This window comes from Ruditapes philippinarum, unplaced genomic scaffold, assembly GCF_026571515.1.
Source record: "Ruditapes philippinarum isolate M1 unplaced genomic scaffold, ASM2657151v2 ctg569_1_1_1_1, whole genome shotgun sequence".
Taxonomy (NCBI): Eukaryota; Metazoa; Mollusca; class Bivalvia; order Venerida; family Veneridae; genus Ruditapes; species Ruditapes philippinarum.
In genome coordinates this window covers 26,620-48,445 of record NW_026855503.1, presented here as the reverse complement: position 1 = coordinate 48,445, position 21,826 = coordinate 26,620, and the positions used below count along the sequence as shown (strand labels likewise).

Here is a 21,826-nt window from a genome sequence, read left to right as displayed (position 1 = left end):
GTGTTCCGAATGACTAACTCATCGCGTTTGAATGAAAGTCCATCGCGAGTTTAAAAACCAAAAATCACGCAGCAAAGAAATAGAAATCTACATGTATGTAATTACATTACCGTTAGCGATAACCCTTCAGTTATATCGAATAGATTTTATGTTAACAAACTACATGTACTTCTAACGAATGTTATCAAAACAAACCCCGAAAATAAAGCGTTTCAATCCCACCATTCCCCCCCAAAAAATATTTTCAGATTAATGACATTTTTTTCCGGGAGATGGCCTTTATCTGCTGCTATAAATCACGTGTGCTATATTTTGAACTTTTAATACTTGCACATAACTTGAAGTGTGTTTAACTTAGATATTACTATATATTGGCGGAGAGGCATAATCCTGTGACATTTTAGTTTTAAACTGTTAAATTCAAAATATGGCACATTTTGTAAAAGGACTAACTATATTCCTGATTCTGATAAATCAATATCAATCTGCAGAAGTTCCAAGCGTTGCTTCGAAACTAGGATCGATAACTGGAGAAACGAAAAGTGTAACATTTCAAGGGAATAAGTATCAAGTTGATAGATACCTCGGAATTCCATACGCTAAACCACCGACTGGAGATTTAAGATTTCAACCTCCCCAGCCATTCGGTCCATTTTCCGAGACATATAATGCTGTCGACTTTGGAGCCTCGTGTCCACAACCAATCTATCCTTTTATGCCGGTGGAGAAAAAGACTGACGAAGATTGTTTATTCCTGAATATTTATGTTCCACGCCAGAAACCAGATGAACCTTCCGGTCACGCGGTAATGTTCTTTATACATGGCGGTGGATTTTCAATTGGATCAGGGGTTATTTATGATGGGGCAGTATTGTCGTCTGTAGGTAACGTAATCATAGTGACAATAAACTATAGACTAGGGCTTCTCGGGTTCCTTGACATAGGCAATGAAAAGGCGTCCGGAAATTTCGGGTTACTTGATCAACACTTGGCTCTTCAGTGGGTTAATGAAAATATTGATGCGTTTGGAGGTGACAAAGACAGGGTAACGATATTTGGGGAGTCAGCCGGTTCAATGAGTGTTGCCATGCAGATGTTGTATCCGTCCAATAAAGGACTGTTTAGAAATGGTATAACACAGAGTGGCGCCCTAAGTCTCCCATTTCCTGGCCTTTATGTTGAAAATAACATTGATGCTGCCAAATATTATGCTAAAAATATGAGCTGCACTGTAGACACGCTTGCTGATGTGATCAACTGCCTCAAAGAAGCATCACATGAAAATATAATACGCATTGTTCAAGATGCAATGGATTCTGGTGGTATGGATGCTGCTTATAGTGTCAGCACAGCCCCAACAATTGATGGCAAGTTTATCAGACACAGTCCTGAAGAGATGCTTCAGAAAGCGGAGACTGAAACTTGTGAGGAATTGAAATTCTTCCGATCAATTAGGCTGATGAACGGTGTGAATGGTAATGAAGGCGCATCGGCTTTATTAATGCTTGGAGATGCTGAAAATTTGGATGACTTAGAAATAACTCGCGAACAAATGAACACAGAACATATTCCTGGTACTTTAGCATTTCTTTATGGTAACAAAACAGTATCGGACGTGGTGAACCAACTTATGATTTCAGAATACACGGACTGGGAAAATCCGGATGATCCGAAAAGACTCCGCGAGCAGATGATTAATCTTTACGGGGATATTTATTTTAATGCTCCATGTGTAGAAATGAGCAGAGTTCACGCTAATGAGACAGATGTTGAAAGTTATGTCTACAATTTTCTTCCTAGGCTTGACAAGCCGTTGCTTCCATTACCTAAGTGGGTTAAATATGCGAACCATGGAGATGAATTAGGACCTGTATTCGGCTATAACTTTGATCCCCAGGTCCTTTTCAACATATCTGAGTACACGCCACCAGAATGGGAGCTTGACCTTTCAAACAGAATAATGAAATATTGGACAAACTTTGCTAAAACCGGGTAAGCCATCAATGTTATAACAATTAATTTATTACCGATGCTCTAATACTCATAAATATCTGATATTCATAAATTATAGTAAGATGTTAAGTATGATTACTCAATATCTATTGATATAACCATTCACACGAGTCACTTTGTACATATTTGTCCAATGCTCGTACAAAATACCTAATATTTAAAAATATTTGCTCATATTGCATTATTTTTTTAATTTATTGATGTCACTGCAAATCACCCAACTTAAAGTGATGTACAGTATAGTAAATTTTATAGTACGCTCATGGTACTTGCGAAACTCATACGACAACGGGAACCAGACTAAATTTTATAGTACGCCGGAAACCAGACTAAATAATACAGATCAAAATTTAGCACACGCGTGTATGTATGGTGCCATACGAGTACCATCTACATACTAGTAATCGGGAGTTATATTGCTTAAAACACTTAACTTTAAGAGAGGGGGAGCGGTGGCCTAGTGGTTAAGGTGTCTGCCTCTCAACCGGAGGATCATGGGTTCGAGCACAAATCGAGTCACGACCATGTTTCTTCATATGACACCAGTACTGGTTTGTTCCAGGAAGCAGACCGGAAAATAATTAATATAAGTTGCGAGAACTTGTTTCGCAATCGAGCTGAAATAAATATGTTTAAACCAACTTTAAGAGAGATTTTTGTAGGTTCAAGGATTTTAAGAAATTGAAAAGAAAATAGATTACTACTAATAGATCATTCACACTTTTATCAAATGCACATACAAAATACCTAATATTTAAAAATATCTGCTCACATTAGTCAGCAACTTTAAGTGATGTACAGTGAGTGTACAAGAAATGTGTGACTGGCACAAGAACCTTCATGGAAGTGATATACGTGCAACTTGAGCATATTCATATCTCCATCTCTATAGTAAAAGTCAAAGATAGAATAATCACTATTAGTTTTAGTGGTTGTTTTTTAATCAAAGCATCATTCCGGGGACAATGGTTTTGTTAAACAAAGTAACCGTCTGATTATTTTATAAAAATGTTGTTTTTTTGTTTGTTTAAAACTTAACGCATTAATCGATAATTGGTGATTTGTAATCACTTTGTTTCCAAATCGGACACCCGCTATCGCCTTCTTTTTATATAACTTTTTAAATGTTGCTTGCCTTTTTTTGTTTGTTTTAAAGAAGAAAAACACGTAACCATACGCTGGTACGCACCGGACTGTTATAAATGTAACTTCTGTTAAGTAATTCGAAAAACTAATTTGTTAAGCTGTCAAGTTAACATTTTAACAAATGATGGCCAATTTTATGGGAAGAATTTGTTAACTTACTAGTTTGAAACTCACTTAATGTATTTTGATCATTTCAGGGATCCTAATAAACCAGATTCGAAACTATTAGCGTGGCCAAAGTATGAACTCGATTCTCAGTCGTACATCAAGTTTAACAGAGAAGATTCCATTGATCAATACTTCTCTGCGAGACCAACGGAATTCTGGAAAAAGATTGTACCAGCTGTTATAGATGCTACTGAGCATGCTCAGACTGTAACAGAACAATTTGGAAAGAAAGAAGAACAAACATGTGATAAAGACGGAAATTGTGGATGAATGCAATTGTTTCAACTTTTATATTCAATGAACAACTTCTGACATATTTACCATTTTATTAAGTGAACAAAATTAAAACGTGATGCTGTATATATTAACATTCTTTTTTGCTTAAAAGTAAACTGAACTGAATTAATATCGTACATTATTTGTCTTTGTAATATGCAGCACTGACAATAAAAATACTCAGTAAAATTGCAAATTTTGTGTTGAAAAAAAATAAAAATAAAATATCACATACTTTGATAATCTGTATTAACTCCTAGACACTTCGTTATATGCTACTGAACAAGCCTTACGTGGTCCAGTTTATGTCAAGTTATCATTCAACATTTGCAAAAGAAATAAGAGCTGTCACCAGAAAGTGAGAAGCGTTGACATAAATTACCTTAGATATGTTCTTGAATATGAGCCGGAACAAAAAGAAATCAAGACGGATTTAATCTTGTTGGAGATGAAGCGTGGACGGACGGACAGTGCGATTACTATATGCCGCCCTTTGGCATTGTATTTTCGAAACCAAAATGACAATATAAATGCATTTTTGGTTCATTTTAAACAAAGAGTTTTGGATTGCTTTAAACAAAAATGGCATGCAGATTTAAACAGTATAATGTTTTAAATACTTTATATTCATCTAAAAACAGATTTTAAGTTTGAAAATTATTTAAATACGATCAAATCTAAATATCTAAGGAGTTATATTACACGTTTAAGAATTTCTTCGCATAATCTTATAATTCAAACAGGTAGATATGAGGAATAGAATAGATAGTCAGGAAAGATAATGCGAATTGTGTCAATGCTCTGAGATTGAAGACGAGTATCATTTTATTCTTATATGCATGCAGTGTTTACCATGATTTAAGAATTCCATTAATTATCATTTTTATCACAGAACTGATATGTAACAATTCATAGAAATGCTTAAGTCAAACAACAAATCAGTTCTAAACAATCTTAGCAAATTTATTTATTTAGCCAATATGAAAAGAAATGATTTATTGAATTCAGACTAGAATCCTAGACTTTAAAACTATAACAATGTTGATTGTATTCACTGTTAGACAGCAGTAGTGAAAATTTGCTGTTATTCAATATCTTATTCATACTTATTAGAGCTTATTCTCCATATTGTATAAACTGAAACATTAGTTATTCTCTTTCATTTGAATACCAACCGTGACAAAATATTTATATATATTTCTAGTTGATGAATAACGAGATACATGTAAATGTATAAGTTGAATAAAATTTTCTTCTTTCTTCTTCTCCATTAGAAAGTATGCATATGTTCAGAGTCCATGATCATGATGATGTGTTTATGAAATAAAAGAAAATATAAATGAGAATAGAACTAAATGAGAAGCTCTATTTAAATTGAAGTCCTATTAAAAACCCCACACACGGCTGAAATAAAATCATAGTAAACACGTCCCTCTAAATGTGAACGGTATTGCATGGGACAAATCGCACCGGTGTAAGAGTTGTTGCACTTCGTTTTTATTAACATCTGATTGCTTCTTTTGAGATGATTGAGATAGTGCTATGATGAAAATATTTTGGCTTCCAAAACTGATTGCCGCCTTTTATCTAGTAAATTTAAGCTAGGTATAACGTGTGCTTTTTACTTTGGTTATACTAGTAGTGAGTCGGGTGCCTTTTATGCACGGGGGTGGAACCCCATATGAATCTCAAAAATGAGCATCGGTAAAAATGATATGTGAATTTCCGCTGCACCAGATGTGAAGCATAACACCAGATGTGACTGGAAAAATAGGCCGATCGCAGGGTAAGTTTTCATCTTTTTAAACATTTATATAAAATTCAATCCTTTTTTTAAGAAAATCGAAATGTGATTCTACCCTCCTGACTCTCCTCTATATTACCCCTTGTTGTTTTGGATTTCTATGCAGTCTTCATCGAGATATTCTTTCCGTCGTGGGTTCTGGTGTGTCCAAAATTGCAATATGAATGAAGAAAATGTCACTAAACGGACTCGAAAAACATAGATTTTACGAAATCTCACTACAGGTCGATGCTAAACATTCAAACAAATCCTGGTTTAAATATTTATTGAGATTTGGCTTCATACAAGGGAATCGCTGCTCAAAATTGCATTTGAGCTCCAGATGTGCTGAAGAGATTCATATGTGCATAGCATGAAAAATTAGCAACAATCTAGAATTTATTCTATTGTGTATCATTCTGTAATAAATTCTATTATCCGAAATAGACACATTTTCACGAGACGAGCTTGAATAACATAGTATCCATATAGAAAGAGATATAAGACATTCTGCATATGAAAGGTTTTTAAAATACGTAGATATGTGGGAAGGCCTTGCTTATTTTCACTTATTGACGTCATGTGTACTGCAATCTTTCCCTATTATGCCACCATGCATTAATTAATTAGTTAATTAATTATTCACTCGACTGCACTGTCTGCTTAATAGGAGAGTAATGTGAAGCGTGTTTGAATTTGTTATGATGCTGTAAGAAAGTTAGTGATAAACTTTTTAAAAAAGATCAAAGAAGATTTTCATATTTATTTTCCACATTAAGAAACGTCCCTGCAGAATATTTACATGGTTCACTTCATGCCCACAGTCGCAATTATGGGTCATTGCCTATCTGAATTTTATGCCTGCTCTGTAATTCTTTGAATGGTTTTAAAGAAACTTTAACATATCTTAACAGTATTGAGCGGACATGCGTAGCTCATAATGCACATAGATTGTTTCCTGAAAATGTTCATATACGCAAAAAGATCACTGAACTTATTCTCCGCTTTATAACTGTTATTTCAGTGGGAACTGTAAATTATAAACACTTTCGTAATTCGTTTATTTTGTTATTTTTCAGGAAAATGGGTCGTTTTCTAGGCACAAAAAGGAAAGGTTTAAAACTTTCAAGAATAAAACGTCACGTGTATCGTGAAAAGAGGAAGTCATCAGCGCTTACATCTCCTTTTTCGCCTTTTAAATTGTCCCCATGTGTCTAAAGATTCCGCGTATCGCAGACTCCAAAGTCCAAAAATTCATCAGAAAGTGCACGTATTACTTTTTCCAATTCAAAGAAAAAAACGCTTAATATTCAATTAACAACTATTAAGTCCCATGAAATGTTCTTCACAGAAAGGATTTGCAAAGATAAATAAAATCAGTTACAATGAACAGATAGACATTAAGGATGACATGGGTTACATAAAAAGTAACCGAGGTTTCGGGTGGGAAATTTTATTTATGGAGAGAAGCCAATCATAAATTGAAATTTTATGTTTATTAAAATTCTCATTTCTGTTTATCATGCGATAAAACAGTTATAATATATCGAACTCGACTATTATGTAGAAATATCATGACCTGGGGCGGCATCTCGGGTTTTCCTTACAGACAATGTTCTCGGCCCATATCCTGTAAAGAAAAACCTTCGATGCCGCACCAGGCCATGATATTTACACATAACAGTCTGTCGCTATAACTATAACTTGTGGAATATTAAAGTGATAGATATTTTTATGAATGTAAACATTATTAAAGAAACATATTATATGACACGATAGCTTTACAAAGTTCAATACTCTCAGTTTGGTTTGTCCAAGTTACATATCATTTATTAGTGAATTGTTTATCATAAGAGTACTATCCGCTCTGCGTATACATTTTCATGTACTCGGGCCTTTTAGTATTTCTAATGCTATTATAAGCTAGTAAGCTCTGTCACTGTGGTAATCAAACACACTAATGTTACAATTAAACTTTCAGCCAAAGATGCAAAACCTATATTGTTTCTATACATTGGCTATTCAATGATTATATGGAAGTGGTCCGTAGTTTTGTAGATGGTTTTCTACATCACTTATGAATCTCTTCAGCACATCTGGAGCTCAAATGCAATTTTGAGCAGCGATTCCCTTGTATGTAGCCAAATCTCAATAAATATTTAAACCAGAATTTGTTTGAATGTTTAGCATCGACCTGTAGTGAAATTTCGTAAAATCTATGTTTTTTGAGTCCGTTTAGTGACATTTTCTTCATTCATATTGCATGTTTTGGACCAGAACCCACGACGGAAAGAATATCTCGATGAAGACTGCATAGAAATCCAAAACAACAAGGGGTAATATAGAGGAGAGTCAGGAGGGTAGAATCACATTTCGATTTTCTTAAAAAAAGGATTGAATTTTATATAAATGTTTAAAAAGATGAAAAATTACCCTGCGATCGGCCTATTTTTCCAGTCACATCTGATGTTATGCTTCACATCTGATGCAGCGGAATTCACATATCATTTTTACCGATGCTCATTTTTGAGATTCATATGGGGTTCCACCCCCGTGTTATGTCTTATCAACTATGTTTATGCTCAAATTACTTCGTTAAGACTTTATTGATGATCCTTTCCTTATTAAAGTGAAATTATGCTCATATTTTCATAGTCATGTTGAGCTGCAATGACTTTATATTTCAAAAGATTGACTGTCAAAATGGTGTTTGACCAACAGTTGATATTGAAAAATGTTTAGGATAAAATTATAAATCTGCCTAAATTTAAAAAGACTGCCCCACTCTTTTTATAAAATAAGCGTTAAAGGTAAATTCTAATGGATATTTACAGAAATTTTGTTTTGATCTGTGCGTTATTTATTGTTTATGCGAATTTATTTATTAAATTAAAAGGAATGATGGCAAAATGAAAACTTATTTTGATCTTGGATGGGCATAATGTCACTTTAAATGTTGATATATATCGTTTTATAATTGAGATATAATTAATTGATGTCAAAGGCATTACAATAAGCCATTACTGGCGTGTCAGCACTGAGAATAAGACATAAGCGGACCTGGCCTTATAAACGAGCACTAGTCTCGACGTAATGGAACTTCCGTGTCGTAACACTTCCCCATTAATTTAAATTTTCACAACTGCGCAGATCTAAACAGACATTTGTAAAGGTAGCATATTTTTAGGCTCTTCTCAATGTATACCATGCACAGCTGACCATTCATATTCTACATCATTTGCTGACCAATGAAATCGCTCCAATTTTCAACTAAACGACCACACAGGGTATAGCGGAACGATGCTTTTTTGAGCGCGATGAAATGGTGCTATACGGAATAATGGCGGAGGAAAGTGACAAATAATATAGGTAAGAACCAGTTTGTTCAAATTTTGTTGTATGTTGTAATTTTTGTTCAAATAATATTGTGCTCGTGGAGCGGAATATGTATTTGTATATGATGGTCCAAATAAAAGAATCTATTTCATTGTAAGGAGAAAGTTATTGAGGTACTTGCTACTTCGAATGCCGTCGGCAATCTGACATACATGTTCTTATAAAAAAGAATACAATAATAGATTTTATGGAACAGATATTTGATTAGTTATAGCAACAACATGTTTACTGTAAATAGCAAAGTACACGAAAAGTTTTAACTATCTATTTCGCACATATCTACAATATTTCTTACCGTACAGCACGATAACTGATTCGATAAACTAAATTAACTAACTGTACGCAAAAAGTTGGTTCTTTAAGATGCGTTTTCATGATCGCCTGATATCTGTTCTCCGCGCATTTGGCAATTAGTTACTGGTATAATGAAAATGAGTTTTCCTTTAGTGAACAGTTAACTATATCATACTAAAATTATGCGTATGGTCATAATAATTGACAATGGATTTAAGGAAGGACAGTTCTAATTCCTTGTGCTGATACAATGAAATTAAGAAGACTGTCTAAATCGCCATGTCTTTTATTTTCAGAAAAATAATTGTGGTGTACAAGTTTGCAAGTTTTAAGCCATTACCTATTGCCATAAGCCATAACCCGAGGCGAAATTTCTCCATGACAATAATTATTCTTGGACAAGGAAGGCAATTTTAGTGAACTTCCCGCTGAGATATTAGCACATTCAAATAAATATCAAATACAAAATACTACACATTATTAAAATAAACCCACCTTAAAGCTAGAGTTTTTGAACATAACGTTAATATTTTCTATTAGTTAATTGTTCAGGATAGTATATTTTTGTTCTTAAAAAAAAACGAAGTTTTTATATAGAATTTCCATTCATCCACAATTTCCGTCATTATCACATGTTTGTTCTTCTTTTTTCCCAAATTGTTCTGTTACAGTCTGAGCATGCTCAGTAGCATCTATCACAGCTGGTACAATCTTTTTCCAAAATTCCGTTGGTCTCGCATACAGATATTGACCAATGGAATCTTCTCTATCAAATTTGATATAAGACTGAGAACTGACGTCATACTTCGGCCAAACAACAGACAGGCCTGGATTTGGTTTGTTTGGATCGCTGAAATGAATAAGACACATTTGTTAAAAATATACAATTAAAAGCAATACTAATCTACAATACATTGCATGTATGTAACATTGCTTTTCATTGAATAATCGTGACGTATATAATATATATGACGTATATAATCTATATACACGGCTACCGTCAATTTATCAAATATTTTTCTTTTTCCAAAACAAATTAGTAAATTTTCTGTGCGATATATTTGTGATAAACATGCCTGACATGTTTTAAGGTCATATATAAACGACTGTTTATAATATAACACATTTTAATCGGTTAGGGTTAAATAAGGTTATATAACCGTTTAAAATGCGCCATATAACCTGCCAGGCATCTTTATACCTAATGGCTAGGGTTATATATATATAAACAACCATTTATATATCACCTTAAAATCTTTATATTTTCGTTTTGATATCGCCTTTTTCAAATCAAACCCGTTAATGTGCGACTTTGACAACTATTGCGGCTCAGTCACAGTGACTCGGCCCAGTGTTGGGATAATGTAAAAATAATTCTAGAAAAAAGTACTGTATATATAAAATAAAGACTATATATTATACATACATATTTTTTTTCTAGAATTACTTTTTACACTATTCCAACACTGCCGAGTCCCTGTGGCTCAGGTATGCACATAATTACATACATTTATGTTACATATACATGCATTTATAACTGAAAAACTTTAAAAAACATTTGTACTTAGAATATCATATGCATTAACTATTTACAATTGGATAAACAAGTATAAGACTATTTGACTAAAATGTGTTGCTATGCCATGGTGTAACTCACTTACCCGGTCTTAGCAAAGTTTGTCCAATATCTCATTACTCTGTTTGAAAGATCAAGTTCCCATTCTGGCGGCGTGTACTCAGATATGTTAAAAAGGTCTCGTAAATCAAAACTGTAGCCAAATACAGGTCCTAATTCATCTCCATGGCTCGCATGCTTCACCCATTTAGGTAATGGAATCAAAGGTTTATCCAATTTAGGTAGAAAATTATAAACATAACTATCTACATCCGATCCATTACAATGGACTCTGCTCATTTCTATAGCTGGGCTATTGTAGAAAAAGTCCCCAAAAAGATCCACTACTTGTTGACGGAGTCGTTTTGGATCATCTGGATTCACCCAGTCCGTGTATTCTGAAATCACGAGTTGTTGCACCACTTCCGGTACAGGTTTGTTTCCATACATAATAGCCACCGCACCAGGAATCTGCTGTGTGTTCATTTGTTCTCGAGTAACTTCGAATTCTTCTAATGTTTCGGCACTTCCACCCATCGTTAAGAACATCGCACCTTCGTCGCCACTAACGCCGTTAATTAGTTTAACGGACCGAAAGAAGTCAATTTCTTCAAAAGTCTCTGTCTCTGCTTTCTTAAGTAAATCCCCGAGGTTGTGTCTGATGAATTTGCCGTCAATAGTTGGAGTAGCGCCGACACTTGCAGCAGATTCAAAATCTCCAGAAGAAGTAGCATCAACAAATACTTTGATTATAGTTTCAGATGATGCTTCTTTAAGGCATTTGAGCACTTCATCTTTTGTTTCAAAGCTACAACCTAAACTTCTGGCATAAAATTTGGCAATATTAATGTTATTTTCATGGTACATACCAGGGATGCTAAGGGCTCCACTCTGAGTAATACCACCTCTAAACAATCCTTCATTTGACGGATACATCATTTGCATAGCAACACATGTTGAACCGGCTGACTGCCCAAATATCGTTACCCTGTCTTTGTCACCACCAAACGTCCCGATATTTTCATTAACCCATTGAAGCGCCAAATGTTGATCAAGTAACCCTACATTTCCGGGCGCCTTTTCATTGTCTATGTCGAGAAATCCGAGAAGCCCTAGTCTATAGTTTATTGTCACTACGATTACATTTTCTACAGACGACAATACTGACCCATCATAGAAAACCCCTGATCCAATCGATAATCCGCCGCCATGTATATATAACATAACCGCGTGACCGGAAGGTTCATCTGGTTTCTGGCGTGGAACGTATATATTCAGGAATAAACAATTTTCGTCTGTCTTATTCTCTTTCGGCATTGTCGGATAGCTTGGTTGTGGACACGAGGCTCCAAAGTCGACAGCATTATATGTCTCGGAAAATGAACCGAATGGCTGGGGAGGTTGAAATCTTAAATCTCCAGTCGGTGGTTTAGCGTATGGAATTCCGAGGTATCTATCAACTTGATACTTATTTCCTTGAAATGTTACACTTTTCGTTTCTCCAGTTATCGTTCCTAGTTTGGAAGATACGCTTGGAACTTCTGCTGATTGATACTGATTTATCAATATAAGAAATATAGATAATTCTCCTATAAAACGCACCATAATTTCCATTAGTTATTGTCTAAGTTCCGTCGTGTGAAAAAATTTATCTTGTGTGCAATGTGTTAGAATTACAGTGTTTAAATAGTATGATCTCCACAGGGAAGGAGCTAAAAATAGATGTGAGATCAAAATTTAGCACACGCGTAGGTATGGTTCAATAGTTACAACGAAAGAGCTAAATATATACATGTACATAACAGATCAAAATTTAGCACACGCGTATTTGTATGGTATCTTACGAGTACCATCTACATACTAGTAATCGGGAGTTATATTGCTTAATACATGAAACCATGATAACTCAACTTTGTAGGTTCAAACCAGCTCAATTATTCTGCAGTTACAGTTACCAGTATATTATTGAAAAAGATAAAAAATATATAAAAAAGATGAATGTTAACAGTGAGAAAAATCAATAAGATATTATATAATATCTAGCTCTAAGCAAAGATATCTTTGCAATTATAAGTTAAATTGGGATCTCGGTAAAAAGACAAAAGTTATATACATGTATATAATCTGATATATAATATGTTACGATTTATCTTTAAATTATAACCGTAGGGTCTTTTATTAAACAAAATAAGTTACTTGTGTATATAACAGCTTTTGATAATACTATAGATAACGTTGAACCATTTTATTTCACTATATATCATTTCATCATTTATTTGCCGATCCATTTTTTATCACCTTGTTTTATTTTCATCAATGTCTTGTGAAAGAACCAATTTCGAGTCTATTTGGTATTAAAACACTTTGGACAAATATGAACTAAATAGTGTATACTGATATTCCGTAGTTTTACGTATGAGAAAATCAACGATACGGAACACCTCGACCATTACTCATTATCTGATGAATGACATTGACACAATTGCCTTATAAGGTATGGTTGATGGCTTTATCACACGCCTACTAAACGGTGGCTTTTTCACATTTTTTTGATCTGTTTAAATGAGAGCCATCGACACTTCCGTTGCAGAGCCCTCGATGAAAACAAGGCTGAAAAAGGTAAGACATCTTAGTAAAAATATCAATTTAAAAAGATCATGCTTGTTTTTCAAAAATCGAAGAATGTCATGCCACGTAGAACATTTTTCTCAGCATGTTGGGTGCAGTTTCGATAAGAAATACCCTGAAATGACGTTGCTAGAACTTTTACCAAATATAACCTCGTGGGCTTTCTTTTACGAGGAGACACATTTTGAGTGATTTCCCTACCGTAAAGTAGATGCTGGCCCACTTAATCGTGCATATAGCATTGTCCCAACCTCCTCTTTGGACCAACACAAAAATAACTTGCAGAACTTCGTTGAAAACCAAATAATCACATTTTTATTATTGTGATAGAGCCATCGACAAGGTGCTGGCGCCATCGGCAATGTGAATGAGCCCTCGAAAATGTGATGGAGCCAATACTATCATTCATTTTGTGATAATATGATGGAGTGTAACAGTTATTATACCTAACTGATTAACATATACAATGTCATATACATCGTATCACTGGGTTGGCATATTGAAATCAAATACGCGATTTGATTATTCGAATTCATTCAAATTGAAGTAAAACCTCTTTGTATAAAATATTAACAGATTAGGCACACGAAAATAGTTTTTGACTTTTAGTCGGTAAAGTTTAAGTTTTTAATTTTGAAATTTATGTAAATTTCACGTGGAATATCGACATGAATAAGGGGATACAAATTTTTTTTTCATGTGATGTGTGTGGAAAGACGTACGCTAATATGGCCAGGGTTAAATTTCATATAAAAAACTATCATGAGCAGGCGGCGACCAGTACATTTTGTGGTTTATGTGATGGGCGATATGCAACACCATCTTCTCTTTAAAGGCACGTTGAACGTGTACATACACGGAAAGGGGAACTTGTGTGCACGATTGAAGAATGCTATAGTTTATTCTACACAGAGAAAGACAGGACGGACCACATACGGAAAAAAAGCCTTTGGACTACAGAACTGTTAGATAAATACTTGCATGTGTGGTTCTTTTTTATACTTTTCCGCATCTTTGGAGGTGTCGTTTTAAGTTGTGTTCATAAGCAAAAATTTTCTCACACTTCCCACAATTCAGCTTATTGACATTGTATTTTTCCGTATGTGGTCCGTCCTGTCTTTCTCTGTGTAGAATGAACTATTGCATTCTTCAAACGTGCACACAAAATCCCCTTTCCGTGTAAGTATACGTTCAACGTGCCTTTTAAGACAAGATAGTGTTGCATATCGCCCATCACATATACCACATAATGTACTGGTCGCCGCCCGCTCATGATAGTTTTTTTTATATGAAATTTAATCCTGGCCATATTAGCGTACGTCTTTCCACACACATCACATGCATTTTTTTTGGTATCCCCTTATTCATGTCGATATTCCACGTGAAATTTACACAAATTTCAAAATTAAAAACTGAAACTTTACCGACTTAAAGTCAAAAACTATTTTTGTGTGCCTAATCTGTAAATATTTTATACAAAGAGGTTTTACTTCAATTTGAATGAATTCGAATAATCAAATCGTGTATTTGATTTCAATATGTCAACCCAGTGATACGATGTATATGAAATTGTATATGTTAATCAGTTAGGTATAATAAATGCTACACTCCAGCATATTATCACAAAATGAATAATAGTGTTGGCTCCATCACATTTTCGAGGGCTCATTCACATTGCCGATGGCACTGGCTCGATCACAATAATAAAATGTAATTTTTTGGTTTTCAACTGAGTTCTGTAAGTTATTTTTTGTGTTGGTCCAAAGAGGAGGTTGAGACAATGCTATATGCACGATTAAGTGGGCCAGCATCTACTTTACGGTAGGGAAATCACTCAAAATGTGTCTCCTCGTAAAAGAAAGCCCACGATGTTATATTTGGTAAAAGTTCTAGCAACGTCATTTCAGTGTATTTCTTATCGAAACTGCACCCAACATGATGAGAAAAATGTTCTACGTGGCATGACATTCTTCGATTTTTGAAAAACAAGCATGATCTTTTTAAATTGATATATTTACTAAAATTTCTTACCTTTTTCAGCCTTGTTTTCATCGAGGGCTCTGCAACGGAAGTGTCGATGGCTCCCATTTAAACAGATCACCAAAATGTGAAAGAGCTACCGAATAGTAGGCGTGTATCAGGTAGGTCGCAAATTATGAATTAAATCATTTCAATTCAAAATAAGATTGTTAGTCTCCATAAGTAGAAAAAGATATTTTCAGTTAAATATATCAAAGTAACTGGTTTAATAACAAGAGCGATCAGTAATCACATCTGTCGCCTCATGATGGCCAATTTCATGTTGGGACAAATTTTGTGACAGACAGACAGACGAACAGTGCACAACTAGACTTGGTACTGATCATTCCTGTAAAGTTTGGATAAAATTGCACGAGTAGTTTATGAGGAGTAGTCCGGACAAGCTTTTGCGTATCTGGCAACACACAGAAAAAAAGACCTTTTTATCAAAGGGCCATAACTCGGCCAAAAATCATTCAACCGGAAAACCCGTGCAATATGCGCAAGGACTTGAGCTACAGATCAATCCTGTAAAGTTTCATTGAAATTGCATTAGTGGTATAAGAGAAGTAGTCCGGACAAACTTTAAAAATAAAAATTATTAAAGGGCCATAACTCTGACAAAAATCATTGAACCGGAAAATGCTGACAATATGCACAACTAGACTTGGTACTGATCATTCCTGTAAAGTTTGGATGAAATTGCACCAGTAGTTTATGAGGAGTAGTCCAGACAAGCTTTTGTGTATCTGGCAACACACAGAAAAAAACACCTTTTTGTCAAAGGGCCATAACTCGGCCAAAAATCATTCAACCGGAAAACCCGTGCAATATGCGCAAGGACTTGAGCTATAGATCAATCCTGTAAAGTTTCATTGAAATTGCATCAGTGGTATAAGAGAAGTAGTCCGGACAAACTTTAAAAATAAAAATTATTAAAGGGCCATAACTCTGACAAAAATCATTGAACCGGAAAATGCTGACAATATGCACAACTAGACTTGGTACTGATCATTCCTGTAAAGTTTGGATGAAATTGCACCAGTAGTTTATGAGGAGTAGTCCAGACAAGCTTTTGTGTATGTGGCAACACACAGAAAAAAACACCTTTTTGTCAAAGGGCCATAACTCGGCCAAAAATCATTCAACCGGAAAACCCGTGCAATATGCGCAAGGACTTGAGCTATAGATCAATCCTGTAAAGTTTCTTTGAAATTGCATCAGTGGTATAAGAGAAGTAGTCCGGACAAACTTTAAAAATAAAAATTATTAAAGGGCCATAACTCTGACAAAAATCATTGAACCGGAAAATGCTGACAATATGCACAACTAGACTTGGTACTGATCATTCCTGTAAAGTTTGGATGAAATTGCACCAGTAGTTTATGAGCAGTAGTCCGGACAAGTTTTGTGACGGTCGGACGGACAGACGGACAGACAGACAGACGGACAGACGGACGACGGAGAAGTGATCCCTATATGTCGCCACTACTCCGTAGAGGCGACACAAAAATGTTGTTTTTGTTTTAATTTTTTACGTTTCGTCTTGAAGTTTAAGTAAGACATATGCTTGGCATGTCATGAAAGATGCGGTTGTTACCTAGAAGAATGCTTAGTGTTACATATACGGTGGCACAAATATACGGTGGCACAAAACAAAGGTGACATGTGTGTGTTTTTATTTATCTCGTGCGCAGGAGATACTATGTCGTGGCCACGAGTTACTAAGTCGTGGCCACAAGATAGTTAAGTCGTTGGACGTGGGCACGTGTTACTAAGTCGTGGCCACGAGATAATTAAGTCGTGGGAACGAGATACTATGTCGTGGCCACGAAAAACTATGTCGTGGCCACGAGTTACTTAGTCTTGGGCTCGAAAGGGGACTAAGTAACTCGTGGACACGATATATTATCTTGTTCCCACGACTTAACTATCTCGTGGCCACGACTAAGTAACTCGTGGCCACGACATAGTATCTCGTGCGCACGAGATAAATAAAAACACACACATGTCACCTTTGTGCCACCGTATACATATCAACCCTTCAGTAAAATCTGTAAAAGTAATCAATATCGGTTTTATCTAATCGATACTAAATTAAAGTCCTTGATAATATTTACCATATATAAAATGTATAGAATTACGTCGGTACATTTTTATTTACTGTTCGTACAAATTCGCATCGCCAGATTTCTGAAAAAGTTACATATGTGTATATTGAATGTTTATAACATATTTCGACATCTATAATAATGATAAATTAGACGAGTACTTTAACACCGAACAAGACAGAGTTCTGATCTACTAAATAGACCTATTTAGCAGGTCTAGCGGCAACTAAAAGCCCTGTAAAAGCGTTAATGGGCACATTAACCAATGGTTTTTGTTTAACCATTCAACTGCCGATAAATTACAATTATTACAGTCTTTGCAAATGCTGTACCGCACACACGCACAAGACGCCTGGAGTACGCTCTAGCGGCCGGTCAGATATCGAGCACAGTGATATGGAGTTGCTGACCAATCTATTTACTTATCTCGAGAACATCAGACAAAAGTTTTTGAAAATATTTACAAACGATGAGTTTACAGACGATAAATTTTGAAACATGCAAATTATTATGTCAATAAAATTTGATCAAAGGATAAATGATAAAACTATTCGGAGCTTTTCTTTTAAATTTGTACGGCAGATGTAAATTGCAGGAGAAAGTATTTTCGTCTGCTACAGTTTCACTGTACAATATCTAGCGATATTGCTTTTTTTAAACAGATGCAGACAGGAATGTTAGTAGAGATATAATTTAATACTGTCATAATTAAAAAAAGAAAACATTATTTAATCGATAAATTAACAGGAAAATGAAAAGAAAATAGCAAATAAAAGTTACTTCATCAATAATATTAAACACAAAACAAAAAATAACTAAACATTTAAATTTATATCCTATTTCAGAGATGAAAGTTCACCAGGAAATACAATAACGTTCGTGATATTAACACGATATTGTATTCACATTCATTTTTGGTATATTTAATACAGAACGTTATTGAAAAAAGATACAACAAGACAGACACTTTTATTTCATGCTTTCCAGTGTTTTATTGTAATATATCAGACGATTACATTCTGATAAACCACTAGTGAAATTTATAAAATATAATTTTCACTGTAGCCGGACTATATCTGAATGCGGATGAAAAGAGAATCATAACTTAATGGAATAATAGGCAGAAAAAAATGCTGTCATGCGTAAATTTTGCTTCTTTAGGAAAAGAAAGTCGATGTCACCATACATCATGTTAAAATGTAACAAAATAAGAGAAATCTAACAGAACTATATTTCAAAATTGATGATGTGACGTCATGATGTGATGACGTCACAAAGGAGAATGCACAACGTTACGCGGCAAAATCAGTAAAAAATACTTAAAATCACTTTAAAAGCATGAAATAAAAAGAAAATTAATTTCTTTTACATATAAGATTGAAATATATTTCATTCGTGAACACCAGCTATTATATTTCACTCGTGGCTACGCCACTCGTGAAAATATTGCATCTGGTGTTCACTCAGTGAAATTATATTTCAATCTTACATGCCAAACAAACAAATATCCTCTATGTATTCAAAGAGGCATAACTCATACATGTATGTCACTAGAAACATCAAATTGTAATTCTTTCGTAATCCAATCTGTAGTAAGTCAGTATAAAAACTTTAACAAACGGCGAAAAAGACTTACAATATGTTCAGTTTTTCTTATATGTTTTAATCAAACAGACTCAAAATAAAACTAAAAAGTGCATTTAGGTTTAACCATTTTGAACATAATTTACATTTTCAGTAGATCTAGTTGTAAAAAGACAACGAATATTTGGTCATAGAATACACTAGTTTGTTCATAAAAAATATATAAACAGTTTTTTTTTCTAGTTTTTTTTCTGTTATCCACAATTTCCATCTTTATCACATGTTTGTTCATCTTTCTTTCCAAATTGTTCTGTTACAGTTTGCGCATGCTCTGTAGCATCTATAACAGCTGGTACAATTTTTGTCCAGAATTCCGTTGCTCTCGCATACAAATATTGACCAATGGAATCTTCTCTATCAAACACGAAATAGGATTGAGAGTTGACGTCATACTTTGGCCACGCTAACATTTCAGAATCTGGTTTGTTTGGATCGCTGAAACAATGAATTAAAGTTTTAAAAAGTCTTCATTATCTACATTTTACAATTCAATCATTTACATCTTGTCATGGTAAGTTATAGAAACATGTAAAACAGAGAATGAGTTAACTTTTGCATTGAAGGAAAAACATAGACAAGACTTGTTGTCAGCAATTTCACACATTTTTTTTAAAGAAACTTACCGGTCAATTGTTACCTTTGGTATGAAAAAGATATGAAAGAACACTTTTGAAGATACATGTATAGTTAAAGTCGAATTCAAAACGTACCGTTCATAATGTGCATTAGATAGATTTATACATAAACAAGACAAGATGACCAAGTATAAAAGACTTACCCAGTCTTAGCAAAATTTGTCCAATATTTCATCATTCTCCTTGAAAGGTCAAGCTCCCATGCTGGTGGTGTGTACTCAGATATGTTGAAAAGGACCTGGGGATCAAAGTTGTAGCCGAATACAGGTCCTACTTCATCTCCATGGTTCGCATACTTCACCCACTTAGGTAATGGAAGCAAGGGCTTTTCCACTTTAGGAAGAAAATGGTAAACATAACTATCGACATTAGATGCATTAGAATGAAACCGACTCATTTCAATACACGGAACGTTGCAATATATGTCGCCAAAAAGTTCAACTAGCTGTTCACGGAGTCGTTTGGGATCATCTGGATTTTCCCAATCAGTATATTCCGAAATAATAAGTTGTTTCAGTAATTCCGGTACAGGTTTGTTGCCATACATCATTGCCATGGTGCCAGGAACCACTTGTGTGTTCATTTGTTCTCGAGTTATTTCCAAGTCTTCTAACGTTTCAGAATTTCCAAGCATTATTAAAAACAATCCCCCTTCATTACCATTAACGCCGTTTATCAGTTTAATTGATCGGAAGAAGTCAATTTCCTCACAGCTGTCTGTGTCCGCTTTCTTAATCATATTAGCAGGGTTCTTTCTGATGAATTTGCCATCAATGGTTGGAGTGACACCGACAATGGCAGCAGATGACATGCCCCCAGATTGCATCGTATCTAGAATAACCTGGATTATATTTTCATGTGATGCTTCTTTGAGGCAATTAAACACTTCATCAACTGTTTCAATATTACAGCTCATATTTTCCGCAAAAAATTTAGCCGTATTAATATTATTTTCGAGGTATATACCCGGAAGGCCTAAAGCGCCACTCTGTGTTATACCATTTCTAAACAGTCCTTTATTGGACGGATACAACATCTGCATGGCAACACTCATTGAACCGGCTGACTCCCCAAATATCGTTACCCTGTCTTTGTCACCTCCAAACGCACCAATATTTGCATTAACCCATTGAAGCGCCAAGTGTTGATCAAGTAATCCGAAATTTCCTGACGCCTTTTCATTGTCTATGTCGAGAAATCCGAGAAGCCCTAATCTATAGTTTATTGTCACTACAATAACATTTCCCTCAGACGACAGTACTGCCCCATCAAAAATATTACTAGAACCTATTGAAAATCCACCGCCATGTATAAAGAACATTATCGCGTGACCGGAAGGTTCATCGGGTTTCTGGCGTGGAACATAAATATTCAGGAATAAACAATCTTCGTCTGTCTTTCTCTCCACCGGCAAAAAAGGATAGCTTGGTTGTGGACACGAGGCTCCAAAGTCGATAGCATTATATGTCTCGGAAAATGGACCGAATGGCTGGGGAGGTTGAAATCTTAAATCTCCAGTCGGTGGTTTAGCGTATGGAATTCCGAGGTATCTATCAACTTGATACTCATTCCCTTGAAATGTTACACTTTTCGTTTCTCCAGTTATCGATCCTAGTTTTGTAACAACGCTTGGAACGTCTGCTGAGTGATATTGATTTATCAGAATCAGGAGAATAGGTAATCCTCTAATAAAATATGACATTTTTCCCATCTAAGTATATAACCAAAACTTTTACACAAGTTTGTTCTGTACTCGTGATTGTTTACACTATTACAACCTAAGATAAAAGTTACGGTGTTCAATTGAGGTCATCATATCGCCGTTTGCTATACGACTAAGGTTCAAGAGTGCGATGCAAAGTGAGATATTGTCGTAAAAAGTAAATAGATATTGGCAGTATTAGTACGCTTGAATGATAAGTACTTACTTTACAACTACCACAACTTTGTTCAACACAGAAAAGAAGGGATTTCATCACTTTGACAAAGTTGAATATATTTATTACATTCGGAACACCTCAACAGCACCTCAACGGTAATTCATATTCTTCTCGCTATATTTCAGTGGAAACAAAAACAAAGACAGGCGGGGATAAAG

General features: G+C 34.9%; 3 protein-coding genes across 3 annotated transcripts; 1 reads left to right on the top strand and 2 right to left on the bottom strand.

Annotated features, from left to right (window-relative positions):
• The first annotated feature begins 324 nt into the window (after positions 1-324).
• LOC132743568 (cholinesterase 1-like) lies at positions 325-3,828 on the top strand. The gene is made up of 2 exons (XM_060732098.1): positions 325-1,992; positions 3,357-3,828. Exons 1-2 carry the CDS (start codon positions 428-430, stop codon positions 3,595-3,597), a joined length of 1,806 nt encoding a protein of 601 aa, XP_060588081.1. The 5' UTR covers positions 325-427; the 3' UTR covers positions 3,598-3,828.
• A 5,821-nt stretch (positions 3,829-9,649) lies between these two features.
• Positions 9,650-12,408, bottom strand: LOC132743567 (cholinesterase 1-like). Its single transcript, XM_060732097.1, has 2 exons — positions 10,738-12,408; positions 9,650-9,926 (listed from the first exon to the last, which is right to left on the bottom strand). The coding sequence occupies exons 1-2, from the start codon at positions 12,303-12,305 to the stop codon at positions 9,683-9,685; spliced, it is 1,812 nt and encodes a 603-aa protein (XP_060588080.1). The 5' UTR covers positions 12,306-12,408; the 3' UTR covers positions 9,650-9,682.
• A 5,811-nt stretch (positions 12,409-18,219) lies between these two features.
• LOC132743566 (acetylcholinesterase-like) lies at positions 18,220-21,526 on the bottom strand. Its single transcript, XM_060732096.1, has 2 exons — positions 19,872-21,526; positions 18,220-19,528 (listed from the first exon to the last, which is right to left on the bottom strand). The coding sequence occupies exons 1-2, from the start codon at positions 21,437-21,439 to the stop codon at positions 19,288-19,290; spliced, it is 1,809 nt and encodes a 602-aa protein (XP_060588079.1). The 5' UTR covers positions 21,440-21,526; the 3' UTR covers positions 18,220-19,287.
• Between the last annotated feature and the right edge of the window lie 300 nt (positions 21,527-21,826).